General features: G+C 35.0%; 3 protein-coding genes across 4 annotated transcripts; 2 read left to right on the forward strand and 1 right to left on the reverse strand.

Annotated features, from left to right (window-relative positions):
- Positions 1-2,276: 2,276 nt before the first annotated feature.
- On the forward strand, positions 2,277-4,946 carry LOC107784712 (cationic amino acid transporter 1-like). Its single transcript, XM_016605881.2, has 2 exons — positions 2,277-2,413; positions 3,007-4,946. Exon 2 carries the CDS (start codon positions 3,013-3,015, stop codon positions 4,798-4,800), a length of 1,788 nt encoding a protein of 595 aa, XP_016461367.1. The 5' UTR covers positions 2,277-2,413; positions 3,007-3,012; the 3' UTR covers positions 4,801-4,946.
- A 2,324-nt stretch (positions 4,947-7,270) lies between these two features.
- On the reverse strand, positions 7,271-9,875 carry LOC107784713 (protein KTI12 homolog). Its single transcript, XM_016605882.2, has 2 exons — positions 9,699-9,875; positions 7,271-8,599 (listed from the first exon to the last, which is right to left on the reverse strand). The coding sequence occupies exon 2, from the start codon at positions 8,597-8,599 to the stop codon at positions 7,691-7,693; it is 909 nt and encodes a 302-aa protein (XP_016461368.1). The 5' UTR covers positions 9,699-9,875; the 3' UTR covers positions 7,271-7,690.
- A 10,085-nt stretch (positions 9,876-19,960) lies between these two features.
- Positions 19,961-22,834, forward strand: LOC107784714 (NEDD8-specific protease 1-like). Of its 2 annotated transcripts, XM_016605884.2 has the most exons (3): positions 20,003-20,117; positions 21,059-21,155; positions 21,909-22,834. In XM_016605884.2, the coding sequence occupies exon 3, from the start codon at positions 21,925-21,927 to the stop codon at positions 22,606-22,608; it is 684 nt and encodes a 227-aa protein (XP_016461370.1). In that variant the 5' UTR covers positions 20,003-20,117; positions 21,059-21,155; positions 21,909-21,924; the 3' UTR covers positions 22,609-22,834. The 2 variants fall into 2 exon arrangements, with proteins under 2 accessions (XP_016461369.1, XP_016461370.1); XM_016605883.2 differs by lacking the exon at positions 21,059-21,155 and having other exon boundaries at positions 19,961-20,117.
- The last annotated feature ends 219 nt before the right edge of the window (positions 22,835-23,053 follow it).

Raw genomic sequence — 23,053 nt, forward strand, 5'->3', positions numbered from 1 at the left:
AGTGAAAAGTTATGTGCATTTTACTAGACAATGCATCATATGCCCACTCGATTCTTCGTTTCGTTCTTAACTATCATTCGTCGATCCCCGAACACGATACCGGCTTAATTCCTTGGGCTTTTACTCAGACTTCACAGCTCCAAATCACTTGAATTCATTCCATAACATCTACATAGCTCGGAATCACTCCTATAAGGTATAAAATACACAATTTAATGCAAAACACTAGCGGTAAAGCTCAAACTCAATTAAAGTGCAATACATTAGAGTGTGATAAGCGACTAAAATACGTTATATAGCCTATCATCAGTAAGTTACACCAATAGCATAAAAATCTTAATCCGTTTAGGACTTTACATTGATATATTTCTATATCTGCTCCTGTTTGAGAGTATTCCATATTTTCAAGAACAATCGTTTTATGATGTTTACTTAATTAAGTTCAAAATGACATTATTTCCTTTGTTGAACATCTTGTTCATACACCCAAACAATTGTAAAGATCGTATTATTTTAAATTTTAAAAATAAAGGAAAATGATAATCCATAGAAATTAGAAAGTACAGAATAACTGGTAATTAATTTTTACAACGTTATGTAATACAACAAAATGCAAGTCGTCCAAAATTCAATCTATAGGAGTAAATTTTAAATTCATTTATCGCATGCAAGCTGGCAAATATCCAGAAGGCCTACAATTGTATATTTGCTAGTAATGTGGGGCTATACATCGATATATTTCTATTTCTGTTTCTCTTGGAGATTTTTCCATATTTTCATGGTCTTTTTTATGAGCCTTCGCTGTCAAATTGCTGTCTTTATCAGCCGTTTATTTAAGCTAATTGACTTAGTCATCGATTAATTACTTGCAATACTTTATAAAGGCAAATTCCATTTTCTTTCTCACTAACTTAAATCAGAGGCTACTCCATTTGCTGTAAGTTTAGCTTATTTACCCTTCATTTTATACGGGATGAGCAAATTTAATTCATTCGGCAAGCCAACTCTATCAAAGTAAAGTAACACAATTTATGTGTTATTTGTACATCATGCTCCTTTACAATTTTAAATTTACGAAAATGACCTTTTTAGATCTCTTATGTGTAAACGGCAAATATCTTACGTATAAAAGTAAATCTTCAGTGTGTAAAAAGAAAAATAAGGTCATAAAATTAAAAACAAGGTTGTAAAGAGCCAAAAAAACCAATTGACCCAGAATTTATAGACTATCCATTTCTTCTAATATTGTCCTTTTTTAACCTCTGAAAGCATATCTTACATTTTAACAATCAACATTAACCATTCAATTCTCAAATTCCTAATAAACCTCTTGAAGGTGCAACTAATTTGGAAGTTGAGACTTGAGATAACTTAATTAAGCAGGAGGTCAAAACAATTGAAGTTGATACACTTGACAGGAGCAGTAAATATGTAAAGTGATGAAAACTTCTTGATAAGTAGTACACCCTCTGTTCCAATTTACGTGAATCTGTTTGACTGTGCACGAAGTTTAAGAAAAAATGAAGACTTTTGGAATTTGTGGTCCTAAACAAATCAAAAAGGGACCCAGAGTATTTTTGTGATTATAAAAGCTTCTCATTAAGGGTAGAATTGTAAGTTTAAGCTAAATTGTTTCCAAATTTAGAAAGGGGTCATTCTTTTTGCAACGGACCAAAAAGGAAATAGGTTCACATGAACTGGAACGGAGGGAGTAGCATTTTATCCTTTTAGGGGTCATTTGGTAGGGTGTGAATAGTATTAAATAAGGGCTCGTTTGGTAGGGTGTATAAGAATAATGGGTATCAGATGTATTAGTAATGATGGGTTTAGTTATGGTGCGACTAGTTATGCTGGAATTATTTCTTAACGACATTTTGGTAAGTTTTAAAAAGGTAATTCTGTTTTTATACATGCTTATCTATGTATTAAAAACCATTGTATTAATAATGTCATGGTTTGCTATATATATATATATATATAAAATACTTATGGTGTATAACTAATAAATGTGTTAGTTATACATAGGTTAAAAACACTACCAAACAAGGGGTTAGTAATACCAAAACTAATCCATATATTATTTTTCCTAATATATCTTTACCAGACGACTCCTTAGTATGGAAAAATAGGAAATTTGCACAATGTAACGGGCACATGACCAAAGTCGTAATCAGTCAAAAAATAGGGACTAAAATTGCTAAGTTTGCCTCCAGCGGGCCCTTTGTCACACAATTTTATATTACTAGAATCTGAATCTCTTAATATAGAACTTTTCATGAACAAGATTCAGTCCGATGTTATTGCTAGCGCCTAGTTTTTCAGCCAATCAAAGAATTCACAAGAATCACTCATCTTCTATAAATATACTACTACACTTTATACTGTTTCTCTTCTATCAATCTTTTCTCACCAGGTATATATCTTTTAATTTCTTCATTCTTTTGTTGTTTCATATAATTGTTCGTCTCTACTATTAACTGAAGAAGTTTGAGGGTGGGGAAGAAACATGATCGTCTTGTTATTACATCTTCTACTGATCTGAGTTATTTTATTGGAATTTTAAAGTATCATCAACTTCGCTTTGACGCCTCTTTCATAGAAATCATGTCCCTAAAATAGCCATCTCGTGCCAAAACAAATTATCATGTAAAATAATACATACATGTTTTACCTATTTTTCTGAGCAAACAAAATACTACTAGCCATTGTTTCTCATAAGTGGAATTTAGAATCTGTGGTTTCTTATGTTTACCTATTTTTATTTTTTTCTCATAGTCATATATAAGGTTCTTGCAATGTGACCAGGAGGTCACGGATCCAAGTCGTGGTACGATTGACCCTTGTGGTCCGGGAAGGCTTAGGGCACCGGGCTGCCCTTTTTTTTAGTCATATATAAGGTTCATGCTAGACACATTGAGATCTGACACTGATGATAATATCAGTTTCGTATTGTAATTAAATAGCATTAGAAAATCATTCATACTAAGAAATGCTTGAAATATGCAGAAGAAAATGGGAAGAGAGTCAGAATTAAGAAGAAGAATATGTTCACGCACAAAAGAAGACTTCCTTCCAGAGGAGTCATTCAAGAGCTGGGAGAACTACGTGAAGGCGCTGAAGCAAACCCCGAGTAGATTGATGGACAGGGTGCTGACACGGTCCAAAGACGAAGCGGAGGTGGAAGTAAAGTCAAGGAGCCAACATGAGATGAAGAAGACACTTTCGTGGTGGGACTTGATATGGTTTGGAATGGGTGCAGTGATTGGTGCTGGGATTTTTGTGCTAACTGGTCTTGAAGCAAGTCAAGATGCAGGCCCTGCTGTTGTTCTCTCATATGTCGTTTCTGGCGTCTCTGCTTTGCTCTCTGTTTTCTGCTATACTGAGTTTGCTGTTGAGATTCCTGTCGCAGGTGGTTCATTTGCTTACTTGAGGGTGGAGCTTGGTGACTTTGTGGCCTTCATTGCTGCTGGTAATATACTCCTAGAATATGTCATAGGTGGTGCTGCAGTTGCTCGTTCTTGGACTTCTTACTTTGCAACTTTACTAAACTACCAGCCTGACAAATTCCTTATCAAGGTGAACACTTTAGCAGATGGCTACAACCAACTTGATCCTCTTGCTGTTGGGGTTTGCATTATCATCTGTTTCATTGCAATTCTTAGCACAAAGGGTTCTTCTCGTCTCAATTATGTCGCCTCAATCATTCACATCATCGTGATCTTTTTCATCATCATCTGTGGCCTTATCAAGTCAGATACTAAGAACTATACACCCTTTACGCCATTTGGTGCACGCGGTATCTTCAAAGCCTCTGCAGTTCTATTCTTTGCTTATGTTGGCTTTGATGCAGTTTCTACCATGGCTGAGGAAACTAAGGATCCCGGTAGAGACATCCCCATTGGCTTAGTTGGTTCTATGGTGATCACCACAACTTTGTACTGTTTATTGGCCATTACTCTGTGCCTTATGCAGCCTTATCAAAACATTGATCCTCATGCTCCATTTTCTGTGGCATTTAAAAATGTGGGGTGGAGTTGGGCGCAATACATAGTGGCTGCGGGGGCGTTGAAAGGAATGACATCAGTGTTGTTAGTTAGTGCTGTTGGTCAAGCTCGTTACTTAACTCACATTGCCAGAACTCATATGATGCCACCTTGGTTTTCATATGTAGATGGCAAGACTGGAACACCAGTTAATGCAACAGCAGTTATGACAGCTGCAACTGCTATCATTGCCTTCTTTACAAAACTTGACATTTTATCTAATCTTCTCTCAATTTCCACCCTCTTCATCTTCATGCTTGTGGCACTAGCTCTGCTTGTTCGTCGTTACTATGTGAGTGGAGTGACCACAAATGCAAACCGTAACAAGCTCATTGCTTGTCTACTGGTCATCCTCGCTTCATCAGCCGCAACAGCTGCTTATTGGGGACTAAGTGACAAGGGATGGATTGTCTACTGTATTACTGTGCCAATATGGTTCTTGGCAACACTGGGGATTTGGCTTTTCGTTCCTCAAGCACATGATCCAAAGCTTTGGGGTGTACCTTTGGTTCCATGGCTACCTTCAGCCTCAATTGCTATTAACATATTCCTTCTAGGGTCAATTGACAAGTATTCATTCATTAGGTTTGCTGCATGGACTGGTTTTCTTTTGGTGTATTACATCTTTTTTGGACTCCATGCTTCCTATGACACTGCAAAGGAGTTTGAAAAGAGCAAAGAGTGGAAGAATCTTGAAGATGGAAATGGGACATTGCCTACAAGCAAAAATGCTCCTACTAAATCTGACAATAATTGATAATGCTATTTTTCATGTTTTACAGTTGTGTGTCTCCCCCTTCCCCACCCCTATTCCTAAGGTGATGCGACTAGTCCTTTGTACAGAAACTTAAATGGCAATTATTCATATTATTGTCCCAGTAATTTGCGAAGAATGCAATTTACTTGCAAATGATGTTAATCGCGTTTTAGTAGATTTCTTCATGACAGCAAAATTACATACTTTCTGGAAATTCAAGTCTGCTGAACCTATATGCACTTGTGCAAGTATCTTTAGTGATTCTGGAAAAAAATTTAGTACCATCACTGTGTGACACACCAATATCACTTCCATTTCTTTTTTACAAGATTGGGTAATAAATTCAAATGAGTGAGCACACCTACTATCTCGTGATTGTGAAGCAATAATTTTGGGAAAGAGAACTGAAAGCATATGCAGAATTACAAGCCTAGAAGGTAATAAAACTTTGGAACTTCAATCCAGTTGCTAAACAGTGTAAAGGGAAGAAAAGTAAGCGTTCCAATCATATTAATGAAGACAAACCTGATGAGATTACTACCTTCTTTTTTTGATAAATAGATTAATACTTATTTCATAATGCCATGGGTTAGGACTTATCATTGTTCAACTGACTGCAAGAATATCTGCAGGTAAAAAGGCACACAGATCATTAGTAAGAAAAGCTGCAATGGCAGACTACACATTTCATCATCAGGCTGCGATGTGTTTCTAAATATTACGCCCCAGAAAACTATTCCAAGAATGATCTGAATGCGACCCATCACGGGGACCATGCATGATGACATGACCTCTTGCTCCAAAGTTGCATGGAAGGTCTATCATCTGGATTTGCATCTAGCAGCTATTTCTAGAATTGCTTCTACTGTCTCTACGTCTGCATCTGTGCACCTCTCATTTAGAATGTCTTCCATTCTATTCTTCCTCAGCAAGGTATTCATCCAACCAACTACATTTAGGGCTCCCGCTTCACGAAAGATGGATATGTAGGCCTTTTCCCTGTCACATGCAGGACGAAGAGCTATTTTCAGAGTTCAGCAACCGATCATATCCACACGTTCATGCAAGAAACCGACCAAGCTTCGCATGGTCAAATAATCATAGATGAGAAGCCTTGCAGTAGGAAGCCTCGAAGGTTGACCAAAATTAATGTGTTTGATGCTACCAAGATTCCAACTCTCTCAAAGACTTGATCATAGCTTTCACGAGTCTGGTCAATTCATTTAACAGCAAATGTTCCGCAATCATTAACTATCCGATACTCATACCGAACCCTCCTGCCCCAACAACATCATCCTCATCAAGGTATATGGCTCTGAGTACAGCATAACTGCCAATCTCATTAGGAATCACGGGCATGCAGACTGTTTTCATCAAGTGCCAATCTCTGCAATCTGGTGAGCTTACCGATGCTGGAAGATATAATTTCTCCAAGACTCTTTTCATCAAGTGCCAATCTCTGCAATCTGGTGAGCTTACCGATGCTGGAAGATATAATTTCTATGCATATACGGGAAGCTGACAGCTTGAACTCTCTGGTCACTGGGATGGCAAGAAATGCAGGTCCACCCACAAGGTGACTTATCCGAATTATTCCAAACGGTTTCATTTCCAACAACGTAAAAACCATCTGGGATGAGAGAAAGAGAGCTTTTACTGAAAATGGTCGTTGTAAAGAGAGCTAAGAAGATCAAAATCCGCACACCCATTTCGATTTCTTGAGCCAAATCGTAGATTTGAGCTTGGTATTCACTGCGGAAGAGTAGTCCTACTCCTCAAGTTCAAGACAAACCTGCCGTTCGGCCATAGATTTTGACAACTTTTGTTCATGGAATATGATCAGTTTTTTAAACAATATTGAATTTTTTTTTCAAGTTCCAAAAATCTAGTTTAGAACAGTTTTTGGGTGAAATTTTTTCTTGCACTTACAAAACTTCAAAAAAACTTCAAATAAAATACATGTCCAAACACAATTTCAACTTCCAAAAATTATTTTTCAATACAACCTCAAAAACTCTTTATTTCAAGTTTTAACCAAATCATTGTCCAAACGCCAGCTAAGTGTCAAGTGCTAAGTGGTGTAGTAGCAAGTTCACCAACCAAGACAAATCTTGAAAGAGTAAAGCCATAATGAAGATAATGATGGGGTTTTGATAGAAGAAATTGTGATTATTATAGTTCTTACAAAGAGAAAATCCATAATACTGAAATTTCAAGCACGAAATGAGAAATGTAAGTGTGTGTATTTTAACCATATGGGTTCACCATTATTCTTGCTCAGGTTCATGGGTCCAAAACTTGCGGAAATGCTTTGTAAACAGAAGTCCTCAGCAACCAACTGTACCAGTAGCTAGCTTGGTTTGAAGGTTATGTTTTTTCTCATTATTATTTTAATTGTCATATTCTTTTCAGTCAGCTTAATCCTTGCATACTGGAGAAAAATCTAGCTTAACATAACGTTCAACATATACAACTCTCCAACAAATCAAGGGAAAATGTTATTAACTAGAAAGTTCTATATGTTCTGAATTCGCAGTACAAACATCCATCAGCCGTAATCAAACCATAAGCAACCAAATAGTCTACAGGAATGGCATTTTAGACCCAAGGAAAAAGGGTCATCCAAGACCAAAAATGTAGAGGTGAAAAGGGCTATTTTAACAAAATGAAACAATCTAACTTGGAAAACAAATGCAGCAATTCTAAATGAATGACCAAATCTCACAGTTATTTTCGGTGGAAGATGAACATATACTACTATGGTAAAGCAGTAAAGCTCCATGAACTGAAGTCCTCTCACCATCATTTGCAGGAATACAGTATGTCTCTCTCACTACTATATACAATCAATGTTAAGGCACCTATCTGCATTCATACGAACCGTAATTCTTCAACCACTTGCTAGTTCTCTGTTTAAGTAATCAACAAACATCCTTTTTGCACTATCAGCATCTGAAGGAGGGGGTGGCCCGCTCAAGCTTGTCTGTCCAGCAAGCTTGATGAAAGTTCTTCGTAGCCTACGCAGCTCTGGCAAGCTAACAGATCTCGAGATATCTACAGTAGGTAATCCTGGACCAAGAGATACACCATTGAGAGGACCCCCAAGAGCATGGGACTGAGCTTCCACAATAGCATTTGTAACTTCTTGCGTCGCCCTGTCCATCTCATATAAAGAATTTGCCTCAGAACCACGTGCACTTTGTGTTGCAATGGTTGGCTGTAGAATCTTAACATCCCTTGTTTTAGAGTCCACTTTTTTTGTTAGATAGCTAACAGCATCAACTATAGCTGTAGACAATTTATCAATTCCATCTTTAGCTGGCCATAGCTCAAATAAGGGAGAATCCCATCTATTTTTGCTATCTGGTCTTTCAAATCTTCTTACAAGATCCTCAAATATATTATCATCATAAGATAGTTCTCCTCTCTCGCGACGTTCTCCGTTCCATATTCTACAAGATTCCTCATCAACGTCACAATGGAGGACACAATATCTAATCCCCGCTGCTCTAGCCAAACACCACAATTCATATCTATATCCCTTGATGCTATTCAGAGAATCCACTATAACTATACTGTCCTTTGACAAAGATCTATCAACTTCAGACCTTAATACACCTCTTAAGTTCTTTTCCTCAGTCATGTTCGCATAACTTTGGTTGCGACTAAGATGAAACGAAGTCTCATCAATAGTTCTCACTGACGGCTTTGATTCTGTTTCTTTAAGTGCTTCAGCTAAACAAGCTGCAGCTGTTGATTTCCCGCTACATGGTTGACCACAGATAACAACCAATGCCATCTACGCCAACAAAAAAGAACAAGATATTTAACTTACCAAAGTAGCTTCACCATAAAACAACACTGGAAACTTTTATTTGCAAATTGCAACATTAAGGCAGAGAAATGATAACAAACTTTCAGGAAAGAACGTGTCTTGGGATAATTGACATCAACTCAAAATAATGAGAATGTGAATATTTATAGAGAAAGTGTGCCATAAAGATTATAAGCATAGGAAAGACATGTATGAATGGATCTGCAAATGATTTAATGAGCTTAGTATTAAAATTAATAATCAGGAAGACAATGTTATATAGAGGGTGTTTGGCTAAGCTTATAAGCTGGTCAAACTGGCTTATAAGCATTTTTTGGCTTATCTACGCGTTTGGTAAAATAATAAGTGCTTATAAGTTAAGTGCTTATAAACCAAAAATAAGCCAAAAGCCATAGGTTGGTCTCCCCCAACTTATCAAATTTCAGCTTATAAGCACTTTAGATTTGACCAAGATATTTACTATTCTATCCCTAAAATACTTCTTTTAAAACAAAAATCTTCATATACCCAGTTCTTCAGCTGCTTATTATTAATTTCAACACTTTTATCCAAACATGTAACTGCTTATTTTTTAAGCTTATTTTTTAAATCAGTGCTTTTGAGCACCTAATCCTTATCAGCTACTATAAATTAGCTAAGCCAAACGGGCTCATAGTCTAGTGATAAGAGCGCAGCTTCTAATGTGTGGGTTAGCTTCACAGGATCGAACACTGCTGCAGACAAAAGCTTTGGTATTTAAGCGGAGAAGAGTGGAAGTATCGACCGAGTTTCCGATCCTGCTACAGATAATCTATAACACATAACAATAAAGATGGAAGTCTTCTCGCCCATCAAACCTCTACAATAATTATCAAGTTTGCCTTAATCTCAAATAAATTGGAGTTGGCCGTATGAATTCTAAATATCTATACCGCACTACTCGGACACAATTCATTCCAAATAGCAAATAAATTAGGCTCTCTAGAACTCTAACATCATTGGACTAAGCTTTAATCGCGAATAACTGATCCATCGAACCACTATAAGTCATTAAAAAAAGGAAAAGGAAAATCAGAATGTTTACCTTATGGGTGTTGTCCAAAAGCTTGTGAGAGTGGAGAAGAAAAGTTGGTTAAGTTAAAGAAGAGAAAGTAGAGAATGGGAGAGAGATAGAATTAGGGTTTATGGTGTTGCTTGCCGATGTTCCAACGATGTCTTTGGTAGGCCTTCGCCCTTCTGACGGGTATAGATTTAGGAAAACCCGACCCGAACTCCACTGTTTCAGTGTCGATGGGAACTCAGGCAAGATTCTTTTACTTTTTTTTTTTTTGTATTTATTTATAAATAGTTAGGTAGCCCCCGCTTCACAAAGTCAAACATATCTCTTTGTAAATTTAAGGCGTAATGGTTTTCTCGCCACTTAAACTTGTAGGGCTTTTAAAAGCCGATACATGAACTTGCACTTTTCTCATTTAAACATTTCAACTTGATGCAATAGATACTAATAAATACATTTGACCGTTGACTATGCCTATACATGGAAGCGGTGCAGTTGACATGGCTAAATTGTGTGCAAATCACGCTACAAAGGTGCGTGGATTGTATTATTTTTATTAAAAAAATATGAGAATCGAAATAAAATATAAATGAGACCAAAAAAGAAAAGAAAAAAAGAGACCTTTCCCTTTTCCCTTCTCTTTTCCCCTCCCTCCCAGCGTCTGACGTCTTCCCCACCAAAAAAAATCGTCCATGCAGTTTGTTGCATCCATTTTTGCTCTCTTATTCTCTACAATACTTCCTTTTTCTCTCTCTATATATGTAAATTTGCACCTGTATAATTGTATCTATAAATCTTTGTTCTATTTATCTTCATCGGAACTATAACCCGCCACCGACCACCGCCGTTATTTTTTTAACAGTGTTACTTTGACCCACTTTTTTTGGCTTAAGATTCAGTTCAAGATTCTATAATTTTATGCTCATTTGCATATCTAGTGCTGGAGTTATTTCTTTTTATTTTTTTTAGTTTCTTGGGGTTTATTTGATCTGGGTCAGTTGATTTGTTAACTGGTTTTTTCTTAGGGTTTTGGTTGATTTAAGAGTTGATTAATAAGATTTGACTGCTAAAAAGTAAAGCAGAGAAAAGAGTTTACAGGAGAGGTAGCCGACAGTGATAGAGATGCTGGAGATGGTGGTGAAACGGAGGTAATCGAGGGTGTTGAAATTGGCAACAGTCTTAGTAAAAGGTGGGTTTCGATCTATAACTAGGTATTCCGGCTTTGCCAATGTTGTTATGTTTGTGTTCATCTTCCCTATTAGCAGTTGCTCTTTTGGCCGGTCGCCGGCGACGGGACGCTAAGATGGTTTTTAATCGGAAAATGCAAGTGTCAGTAGTTGTATATGTTCATCTTTGCTATAATTGTGGGTGACTGATTAATACATGTGTCAAAAAAAGTGAATGAATGGATGATGTGGCTATGTAAAATATTGAATTAAATCCATGTCAGCAGCAACTGAACAACATACATTATTACAAGTGTTTATTAGTAGCCATTTTTTCAAGTAAAGGTGTTCGAATGGGAAACCCAAGAGTCTATATATCGGTTTTACAAACTGATGCAAGTTTAAGTGGCCAGGAAGCTATTATCTCTTTAAATTTAATTGAGTTCATAAATAAAGTAACTATTATCTCTTTAAATTTAATTGAGTTCGTAAACAAAGTAACTGTTATAAAATAATAAAAGAAGAAGAAAGTATTGCAGAGAAAAGTATAGAGAGAGAATTCTTATTGATTTGGGATGAATAACAATGGAATAGAACCCTTTAATTATAGAAAAAAATGACTTAGCCACTAAGTAACAAACCCTAAAATCTCTCTAAAATATAGACATTCACCATAAATAAAATATTATTTATAACACTCCCCCTTGAATGTCTATTTACCAGATAATGTGCCTCGTTAAAACCTTAACTAAAATAAAACCCAGTGAAAAAAAATTCTAGAGAAAGAAAAAGAGTACACATGTTTAGAAATAGACCTTTTGATTGCCTCGTTAAAACCTTGCAAGGAAAATCTAGTGGGACAAAACTTTGTAAGGAAAAAAGAGTACAGGGCGTATTAACTCCCCTGATGAGAGCATCAATTCACATCCTTGAGCCTTCGCATTCCAATCTTGTGCACTATCTTCAAAAGATCGTTGGTAGAGATTTGATAAACAAATTAGCCATATTAACTTGAACGAATTTGTTTCACCTTGAAATCATCATCCCTGATAGATGTATTATCTTCATATGATCTTGTTGGAATCGTCATTTCAATATCTTCACATACGGGCAAAAACTCTTGCTATCATATTAACATGCGTATAGTTATAACAAGATACATTTGTACACAAATTGCACTGAGGATGTGTTACTTCAATATCAAGAATTATATATGCTCTAAGCAATTTAAATCTTTCAGGGATTGCCATATATATAAGTTAAGTCCTATAAGCCAAATGAATGGACTTTAGATGCACATCGACTTTTATGTCATGCAAGACATATAAGATAGATAAAGGTGATTACACACACCATTGACTTTATACTTTCAAGCTTTTGAACTGCAGGTCCAAAACTATACGTCTTTCATATGAAACAAATTCTATTCGAATTTTGTCTCTTCCATTTGGCCAATATTTTTGTGTCTATATTCGACAGACTTGAGATCCTCATCTATACTTAGCGCTATTATAGATGTCGTCGACGAACAATTTATATCGGTTCCAACCTCCTTATTTTTCATAAATACATAACATAGAGATCTCTTTATTCATATATTCAGGTACTTGAATCTCTCATGATATTTTATGAAGTGTTATGTCATATGATCTTCTAGATCACTTGCCTCATTTATGATCATTTTCTCATCTTCTTTATCAAGAAGTTTATTTGAAACCGATTTGTCTATATGCTTTAAGCGTACCATAGATTTGACTTTTTTCTTCTAGGACTTATTCTAATAGGAGCATTTGTAGTGAGAATATAGTTACTTTCTTTGAGGCAGCAAATGCGTCTGTCATGCTTTGCAATATACTGTAGATGAATTATCTTTTTATGAACTTCAAGTTCATATTATCTTATTTGAGGATCTAGATGTACAAATGATAATTCATTTCACGTAACGTTTTCTCAAATGTTTATCTTATCTCCCCCTCATGTTAGAAAAACTAACTTGCTTCCTTAAGTTTGGAAACCTACATTTGTGCGTTATGATGTTAATTAAAATATACACCGCACATCAATAATAATAAGATGAGATTATTCGGTTCCTGACCCTGAACCACTTGTGAAGAGAGAATATAATATACTTTCGTATATAACGTATATCAAACTGATAAAGATAACTCTGTTCTCATAAGCAATAGTTTAGGTATTAAGTGGAGGCACTCAATAAATAATTTTGCTAAACCAACTGTGATGTAAACCATCTTATCAAGATGAATGGTCTTGAATAGAAAATCTGGAAATTAAGCTCGAAATTAAATTATTGAGCAAGTTACTTCGCAAAACACCATGTTGCGGGTTAATAATAATAGCACATGTTATCATCTCATAGATGCATCTTATGTGGTATATATCGCAGATGAATGGGCCCATATTTACCTTCGATATTTTCAGCATTCATGGGATTCAATCCCAATTTTAATTGGTCTATTAATTAATAAGAACAGAGAATTCGTAAAGAACTTTCCAGTTCTTTAATATTTATCCATGTGAATTCTCTATTATTTTTGCACATCATACTTAAAGTAACATGGCTAAACCAATTATGTCAACTGGATAAATTATTAATATAGATAAACTTCAGGTTTACACCATGACGTGTGCAATTATCAATAAACTCCAAGTTTATTATGATATGGATTTTTATATCAATAAACTTATACTTTATTGTGGTATTTTTTATATTTGTATAGTACAAAATGGAGAATAAAGCGGGTAGCTTTTCACATATATATAGGAGAGAGATTTTCCTTTCGGAAAACCCGAAAAAGTTTACTGGACTTGGGAATTAAAAACATGCACACATAAGCATAAGGATTTATTTATTTTACAGGTTTGAGGTAGGAACTGCTAAGGCATTCATAAGGAAATATTTTACAAAGGTATTATGTTATTACTAATGCTGTCTAAAGTAATATATATTATTTGGTGATGGAAACTTATGTATTTAGTTAAAATATGTTATTTCATTAACTTATTGGTCCGAAAATCTTCTAGCTCTGATACTAAAGAAAGACAAATTAAAGATAGACTTATAATCTTCTTCTTAGATGGTATGATTGATGATATGATAGTATTAAAATTATCAAATGCAGTTGTTTTCTGTATATGTCTGAATAAATTATATTATTTTGTTCTAGGTATATAGACTTCAAACATTTCCAGAAATCTTTCTTGTCTAGCCTTGTAGGGTACTTCATTGAGCCCCATCTTCACATGGCTTGAGCAGAGATTCCCTTAGTGTTTGTAACTATTTCTTCCACTCAAAAATTCTTGTCTGGTAGCACTACCTTTTGTCACATCTTCTATTCAACTTGTCTTGTAGCTCTTCTTTTTATCACATCTTCTTTTCTTTATGTCACTTCTTCTTTTTGAATTGTCTCCCACATTATTTCTCTTGATTTTTCTTGTCTTTGTTGCTCTCAATTGCTTCTGACTGAGACCTTGCTCTCTATATATATCTGTGCAGTACAATTCTTGGAGAATAAAGCGGGTAGCTTTTCACATATATATTATCCCGTTACAAGTTGTAGTAATAGAAGATATTAAATCTTTCCTTTATTTTTAGTCTCAATATAACCAACCGGTTTTGCGAATATTTTAGAAACTAAATAAGTTTCTTTGAGACTTACTACGTAATAATACCTTATCGATAATTAATTTTATTTCTCCAAAATAGTATAATTGGCTCTTCTAGAGCTTTCAATTAATTTTGAACTACCAAATATTCATCAACAACCATATGGTGAATATCTTTTTCAAGGAGAAAGTTAGACCATTATAGTTATGGTCAAAATCATTATAGGCAAGATATGTTATTTTCATTACTTATGCCCTGTAATAATAATATTGCAATAATACTATGGGCATAATCACAATAGGTATGTTATCAATGACCATTCATGCTATAATAATGACATTATTTTCTTATTTCATCTCAAACCTCTTCTTAGAGGTGAGTGTGGTATATTCACTACCACTAGCACATTCATATTTTTCCAATAATGAATATATATTCATAAATCAGATATTGTCACATTCACATCTGGACCATAGTCATCTATATATGCTTTATGAAATATCATGTCAAATCGATGATGAACATTAATTTCACAGAGTGAAGACTTATTATTCTCATTACCACAATAATGACGATTATAATTTCGTCTATTGCCCCGTCCATACACATTGATACTTTCATGATAATAATTTTGACTTCTTTCAGACCTATTAAATATTGCTACCACATTCTCTTAAGAGAATGAGAATGAAGCAAATTCAATGGGATGAGTTTTCACTTCTTGTGCCCACAATCATACATGAATTTGATCATAGCAAGACATAAAAATTTTACCACTTCGGGTGGTTATAATTTCTTATGAATTCTATTAGAGTTATAATCAAAATTTATTGTCTTCGCTTGTATTTAAAATCAAATTATAGAATTTTTCAAGGATTTAAAAGAGAAAAATAAGGTAAAATACTTTCCTTAAATCCATAATTTAATCATGAAGGAAGTTCATAGAAGAATTGACAATCATTATGCTCAATCCCGAAGCTTCTACTCAATTGGTTGAAATCTCGTGCTGATAACGTGTTATAAAACAATAAAAAACGAAGATGAGTATTGAAGAGAAAAGTATAAAGAGAGAGAGAGAGAAAGAGAGAGAGAGAGAGAATTCTTATTGATTTTGGATAAATTACAACGGAATAGAACCTTCTATTTATAGGAGAAATATGACTTAACCACCAAGTAACAAACCCTAAAATCTCTCTAAAATATAGACATTCGCCATAAATAAAATACTATTTATAACAATAACTATTAAAAAAATATTTTTTTATCACTGAGTATATTTGGAAGTAATTATAATTCACAATTAGAGACTGATCTCAAATAAAATAGATAATATTAGTCTAAGAAAAGTGCCATATTACGTCTTCTATGATGAGAAATACTATATACATTTAAAGTCATACCAACAATACCTCTATTACTTGAAAAATTCATTCACATCGTACCATTTAAATCAAAATAGAGTATATATATTGCTGGTGAATGGTTAAGTATGTTAAATATGGTCTATTCTTTGTAATCTACAAAACAAATAATTTAACTATAGTAAGCAGAAATAACAATTAATTAAAAAAAGTAATTAGTGAGTGATTAGAATTTAAAAGTGTCACGATCGAAAATTCCATCGAAGCCATGATGGCGCCTAACATCGTTTGCTGGGCAAACCAGCAATAAATATGCGAAAATAAACCTCAACATGATAAGAAATCGTCTCAAATAGCGAAATAACATAAATAAATAAAGTCATGATGATAATACAATTGAATTCACCCCAAAATCTGGTGTAACTAAGTGTCACGACCCAAACCAACCTGTCGTCGTGATGACGCCTATCATAGAACTAGGCAAGCCAGCTACTCAAATATTTTCAACACTCTAAAGCTTTGAAAGATACGGAAGCAGTTAAATTTAAGGAAAACCTTTTAAAGCAGAATACAAAATCATAACTCAATACAAAATCTCTTCCAAAACCGGACGTCACCGAGTACATGAGCATCGACATGAAGATATGGTCTAGTACACCGTCTAAAAAATAGAACTAAAACATAAAATGAAAGATAAAGAGGGAGAGTCAAGGGTCTGCGAATGCCAAGCAGCTACCTCGATAATCTCCGAAAAATCCAAACTCCACAACTCAACAACCGCCATGACTGGAAGCACCTGGATCTGCACATGAGGTGCAGGGTGCAGCGTGAGTACAACCAACTCAATAAGTAACAAATCTAACCTTTGGACTGAAAGTAGTGACGAACTCAGCAGGTACAGTTCAATATAGAAATAACAGTACAGAAATGTAGGCATGTTTTCAAGTTCAATAGTTAAACTCAATGCAAGTAAGATAGATTTGAATGATAAACTTCCCTACATCTAAATACACATGCACATGCTGTATGTGATGCACCACGCTGAAAGCCTCGTATACTCGCGCTTTTAGAATATTCAATCACTCAGCACTGTATATGGTCAATCCAGCCCAAGGAAAATCCATCCTAGATATATATACATCAGTTGACAGTCAGTCACTCAGTACTGGATATGGTCAATCCAGCCCAGGGGAAGATCCATCCCCAAGTATAAATGATTCGAGCAAGATCCATGCCTAGGGAAGATACATCCCTCAATATAAATTAACTGCGCTCACTGGGGTGTGTATAGACTTCGGAGGGGCTCCTTCAGCCCAAGCGCTATAGTAAGCCAGATCCAGGTATAAATCAATAAAACATGTTGCAACGTACAACCCGATCCCATAAATGTCACTCATAAGCAGGCCCTCAACCTAACTCAGTCATCAATCTCTCCAGTCTCTCTCTCTCCTTTCTCTCTCTCTCCTTTCTCTCTCTCTCTCTCGGGCTCACAATATCATGAAATAAACCAAAAAAGATGATATGATGTAACAATAAACAGCAATATAGGCTGAGACATGATATGCAATGAATAAATATGACTAAATACGAAATTGCAATATAATCAATAAGTCAACTGCAAGAAATGACCACTATGGGTCCTAACAGTACTAGCATATAGCCTAAACACAATTTCTAGCATGATTGACAGCTTGATTACTTTATCACATAATAAAAACACGAATATCAACAAGATAAATTCACTATACAGTTCCATGGAATCGACCAAGTCACAGTTCTCACGGTGCACACGCACACGCCTCGTCACCTCAACACCAATCTTATAACACATAATTTGGGGTTTCGAACTCTCAAAGCCAAGTTTAAAAATGTTATTTACCTCAATCCGAGCAAATTTCTACTCCAACACACCTTTGCCTCGTGAAACGATCTCAGAATTCCTCGAATCTAGCCACAAATAATGCGATACAATTAACACGAGCTAAAGAAATTAATTCTATAAGGAAATACTAAGTTATTAATCAAAAGTCAACTCAAAAGCTGGCCCGCGGACCCACGACTCAAAATCCGATAAAGTCACAAAACCCGAAGCCCATTCAACCACGAGTCCAACCACAACAAATTTATTAAAATTTGATACCAAATCGCCACCCAAATCCCCAAATCAAACTCTCCAAATCCCTAGCCTCAAATTCCCAAATTTCACCTCAAAACCACACAATATAGATGGGAAAATCAATAGGGAATTAAGATTATTGAATAAAAATGAGCACAAGTGACTTACCTCAAGAAACCCCTCGATGTCATCTTGCTCAAGACATAACTAATCTACAAGCACACCGAAGTCCAGGACTGCAACAACACATGCATTATGATTACTTCGTAACCCTTATGGGAAGTTTAAATTACTTCGATTGGGCTTCCTCGATTGAGTTATGGTGCAAGGGTCAAGGTGTTCAAAATCTCTTAACCAAAAAGACTGGTGAGGGAGATGAAAAGACTAAAGTATTTTGGGAGAAGATGATGCTCAGTTATAAAGTATCATGTGGTGATCTATTGATTTCAAGTTAATGCCTAACATGACATTTAGTTTGGAAAAAAGCCTGCACTTTATACACTAATGACATATCTCATTTCTATGATGTAATATTGCAAATGAAAAACTTGAAGAAACGGAAATTATGATATCTACTTACTTGGGACAAGTATGTACAATCATAAAGAATTTGAGTAGTTGATGCCAATTCTACTGGTGTTGAAAAGTAGCAAGAGTAACAACATACAAACAGAGAGACTCTAAAAGACTCGAGTGGATTTTCTGATGGCTATAAATTATGGACGATCAAGGAAGAGAAAAGTGCAATACAGATGTCTACATGTTGGGACATAGACCAATTTTAACAAAGGGTGATTTACAATGAAATGATGGATTTACCCTTGATTGTCCAAGGGATTTTTACTTATTATATAGTTAATTATAGTTAAAATTTTAAGAGAAGCATGTGAACTTTGGTGTTTAATTTCTAGCTATGGAACATATATATAAACATACACCAATGACATGTGGAAAAGAAAAAAAAGATCTCTCCTTAATTAAATAATTTTATCTAATAAATTTAAAATTTGAAATCAATTGAGACATAAATTAACTTGTACGAAAATTAACTTAGAATTAAAATCCTGTAATTAATCATTTAATTTTTATGTTAATAGATTTAAGGATTTTAGTTATTTTAAAATAAAATAGTGCTTTCACCAAATATACATACAAGTGCTTATTTCCAGCATTATCACTTTTAACCAAGCATGTAACTGCTTCTATTCAACACTTCAAAATTTCTTTTAACCCTAAGTGATCTTAAAATTCAGTTCCAGCACTGCAAAGTTTAGATTACCATGTTATGGTTGAACAACAACATGTTGCGGTTTTCTTTATCGTTGGCAAACAAACCATGGTTAGATTAAACTTTTCATTATTTAATGATTAACATAACAAATGAGATGTTCTAATAATAGTGTGATTATGTATTTTGCGATAATTTATAAATAAAGTTATGAAAATTAATCGGATCAATACAAAGAGAAATCGAGATGAATGAAACTATTTTAAAAAGTATAATTTTAATTATACACAATAAAACAATAAAAAATATTGTGATATAAATTTCTCAAGATAACCAACTAAACAAACACCATTCATACTTCCCTATATAAACTAATCAAAAGAGTTGCATGTGTTGATAATTATGTGTGTGGTGCATCTAGCCATACCTTCTTTCCAAAGGAGTTGTGCGTGAGTAGGGGTACTAATGGATTTCTCCACCTAACTTTGTTTTGGTTAATTAAATACTAAGATCATTCGAATATAAGAAGGATAAAAAGGGGAGATCATTTGAATATTACAGAGGGAAGGTTATAAGAGCGATGCTAAACAGTGTTCATGTGCATTTCAGTGAGTTTAACATTAGTCGTAACAGTGTTGTGGGTGTTTCATGTTAGGTGGATCCAATGTGCTCAAGTTTTGTAAATTAGAGGACAAAATGTGCTTAACATTATATTGGAAGGACAAAATTAAACCTACCCTAAAGATAAGGGGATAAGTTTGGCCAAAATCTCAAATAAGGGGCTCCAAAAGAAAAAACAAAAACAAAAATACTAATCCTCTGCCTTTTTTTTTTCTTTATTCTTCCTTCACCTCACCAGTACTACTCCATTTTATACCCATTAATTAATTAAAGATTTATAATTGTGACATTCAAGAAGAGTTGAAGGATTCGGCCAAGCTCCATTCGAGGTAATCTCATGGCTCAAAATTTAACTCAGTGGGTGTTTTGGTTTATTTATGGTGGAACCTTTAATTATTTTTTCAAATTGTAATTTCTTCATTTTTTTGTGTGAATTTTGATATTTGATTCTACTAGTTAATTGGTGTTATTTCCTATTATCATTGTTGGTGTGTGATTAGATTCATTTGCAATAATCCTTATGGAGGCGGACTCATGATTTAAACATGAAGATTTAAAGTTCTTATCACTGAATTTATTGGATTTTTGAAATTATGGGTTTATAATATAAATATTTGCTTAAAATTTTCAAGTCGCAATATTGGGTTCAGTTGTACCCAATATAAAGCAAGGTTGTTGCTGACTTATGAGAACAAAAAATCATTTTTCTTCTTCCCTTAATTGCAAAGCTTTGGTTGTACGATTTCATCTTTAAAAAAGAAATAAGGTTTTCCATTTGATGATTTTTTGAAAGAGAAACTGTGAATTGAGAAAACGACATGACTTGAGCAATTACGCTTTCTTTTTAGAGCTATCAATGTTGGGTCTGCATTCCTGAGCCGAGGGTCTATTGGAACCAGCCTCTCTATCATCACAAGGTAGGGGTAAGGTCTGCGTACACATTACCCTCCCCAGACCTCACGGTATGGGATAATACTGGGTATGATGTTGTTGTAATGTTGGGTCTGCATTGGTGTGTGTTGAATCATGTTGTTGATTTGGATAAATTGTGTAATGCATTAACCAAACACCAAATGAAATGGACTAAAAATCTTATTGTAAAATAACGTTTATTATATCTATTAGCTTTGTGGATGTGAAAAATGAAGAAATAAGAGAGCTAACTACTTATGGATTGGTGGTTAGTGATATGGTAGAAGGGATCTTCATATAAGATTATTAGGTCGTGTACAATTAAGAAACTTCAATATTTCTTGATTTTTTCTTATAGATGTCTCTGCACAAGGTTACTCCTGATAGATTGAAGGATGAGTACTACTGCATCCCAGATTCTGCAGATAGTAAAAGAAACATCAGAACATGTGATGGTAAGACAATACAACTTGAACGATTAATCTCTTGTAGCCGCCTAGATTTGTTAATGTCTCAGCTAGTAAGCTGAATTTAAAGGTATGGGGTGAGTCAATTGGTAGACAGACATATCGGTTTCGTTCAAGATATCCAATTGCCAAACTAAGCAATTACTATACCAAACAAGTTCTTAAGTTGTCCAAAGTTTTTGTGGTATGAAAGTTAGTAAAGTGGTGCGGCATTAGTACCTCAATCACTTCCTGGGAATGTTTAGTCATAATAATATCATCCATATGAACAACTAGGTTGGGACATAGACGCTACTTAGGGTATCAATAGAAATCAGAATGGTCCGGCTCGGATCCATCATTTGGAAGAAAGAAACTAAATAGCTTTTGAAGGGTTACATATAAGGTTTGAAAGTTGGGGTAGTGCGGAATTTAACAAATAGCTGTTTAATGACAATAAAAAAGACAATAACGAGACAAAGGATTTGGAGGAGGTTTTGTATGGTTGAAGTTTGATTTGGTTGGAGATTTAGAATCTCTTCTCCTAAATGTTTATGGACATTCTATGTTTCCTTTTACTTGGTATTTCAGTCAAAATATTGGTGGTGTGATGATTTTTTATTTTTTAAATCATAAGCAGTTCTATTGATGTTGTACTAAGAAAATTCTAATCTGATTGATCAGAATGATAATTTATTTCACTCTTTTTTTCCCCCTTCCAATCTCTTCTTATTGTATGTAATTCTTGAGTACTATGTATAGAGTTGGCATTGGCACCATGGCTAAAACCAAAGCAGATGAGAAGATTCTCGGCTACAACGATGTTGTTCTCAGGCGATCAGATTTGGACATTCTCAATGGTCCTAATTATCTCAATGACCGCATCATTGAGTTCTATTTTAGCTATCTCAGCTCAAGCTTTCCATCTGACGACATATTGCTGGTACCACCTTCTATTGCTTTCTGGATTAAAGAGTGTCCTGATCCTGCAAGCCTGAAGGATTTCATGGAACCACTTCATCTTCCTAGAAGGAAGTTGATTCTCTTACCTATCAACGATAATTCTGATGTGTGCATGGCTGAAGGTGGGAGTCATTGGAGCTTACTGGCTTTTGAGAGAAACTCCAATGTATTTGTACATCATGACAGCAGCTACGGGTTCATGAATGAGTATCACGCCAAACAAGTATACAAGGTTACTCTTCCTTATACAGCGTCCAGCGCTACTTACAAAGAATGTCCAGGCACGCCAAAGCAAGTGAATGGTTATGATTGTGGCGTATATGCCTTAGCGATTGCACGAGTCATCTGTCAATGGTATGCTAGCAGTGGAACCCTAGATGCAGATACTCTGTGGTTCTCCCATTTTGAACAGGTCAGTCCAAGTGCTGTTTCTATGATGCGTTATGAGATTCTGGGTTTAGTAAAAGGTCTGACGGCTGCACCTAAGAGTGTGGCGTAACCTCAATGAAGTGGGTGAAAAATCATGGATGAACGGTGCTTAAATTCCAGCATATAGACTAAACACACTAGGTAATTTTTTCTCTATGTACCTAAGCTTTGTGGCAAAATTACTCGGTACTTGTGTTGGTAGGAGATAGCAGGTACGGAATCGTCAAGGTGTGCACAAGTTGAATTATTCTACTAACCTAATTATCATTAATATAAAAGTTTATGATCTAACTAAATTATCGTTTCTAATATACCCAATGTTTACTTAATTTTGTAAGCTTTTCTTTTTAATTAATTCATATGAATTATTTCTTAGCGCAACAATTACTTTGCACATGGTGTTGGTTCTAAATGCATCGACATTTGTTATGTTGGTGTATCTTTTCCGATTTGCTCACTCCATATAACATGGCACTATTCTACAGCTTCTTCTATGCGGGGGTCAACTGGGGTTT

Source organism: Nicotiana tabacum, chromosome 3, assembly GCF_000715075.1.
Source record: "Nicotiana tabacum cultivar K326 chromosome 3, ASM71507v2, whole genome shotgun sequence".
NCBI lineage: Eukaryota > Viridiplantae > Streptophyta > Magnoliopsida > Solanales > Solanaceae > Nicotiana > Nicotiana tabacum.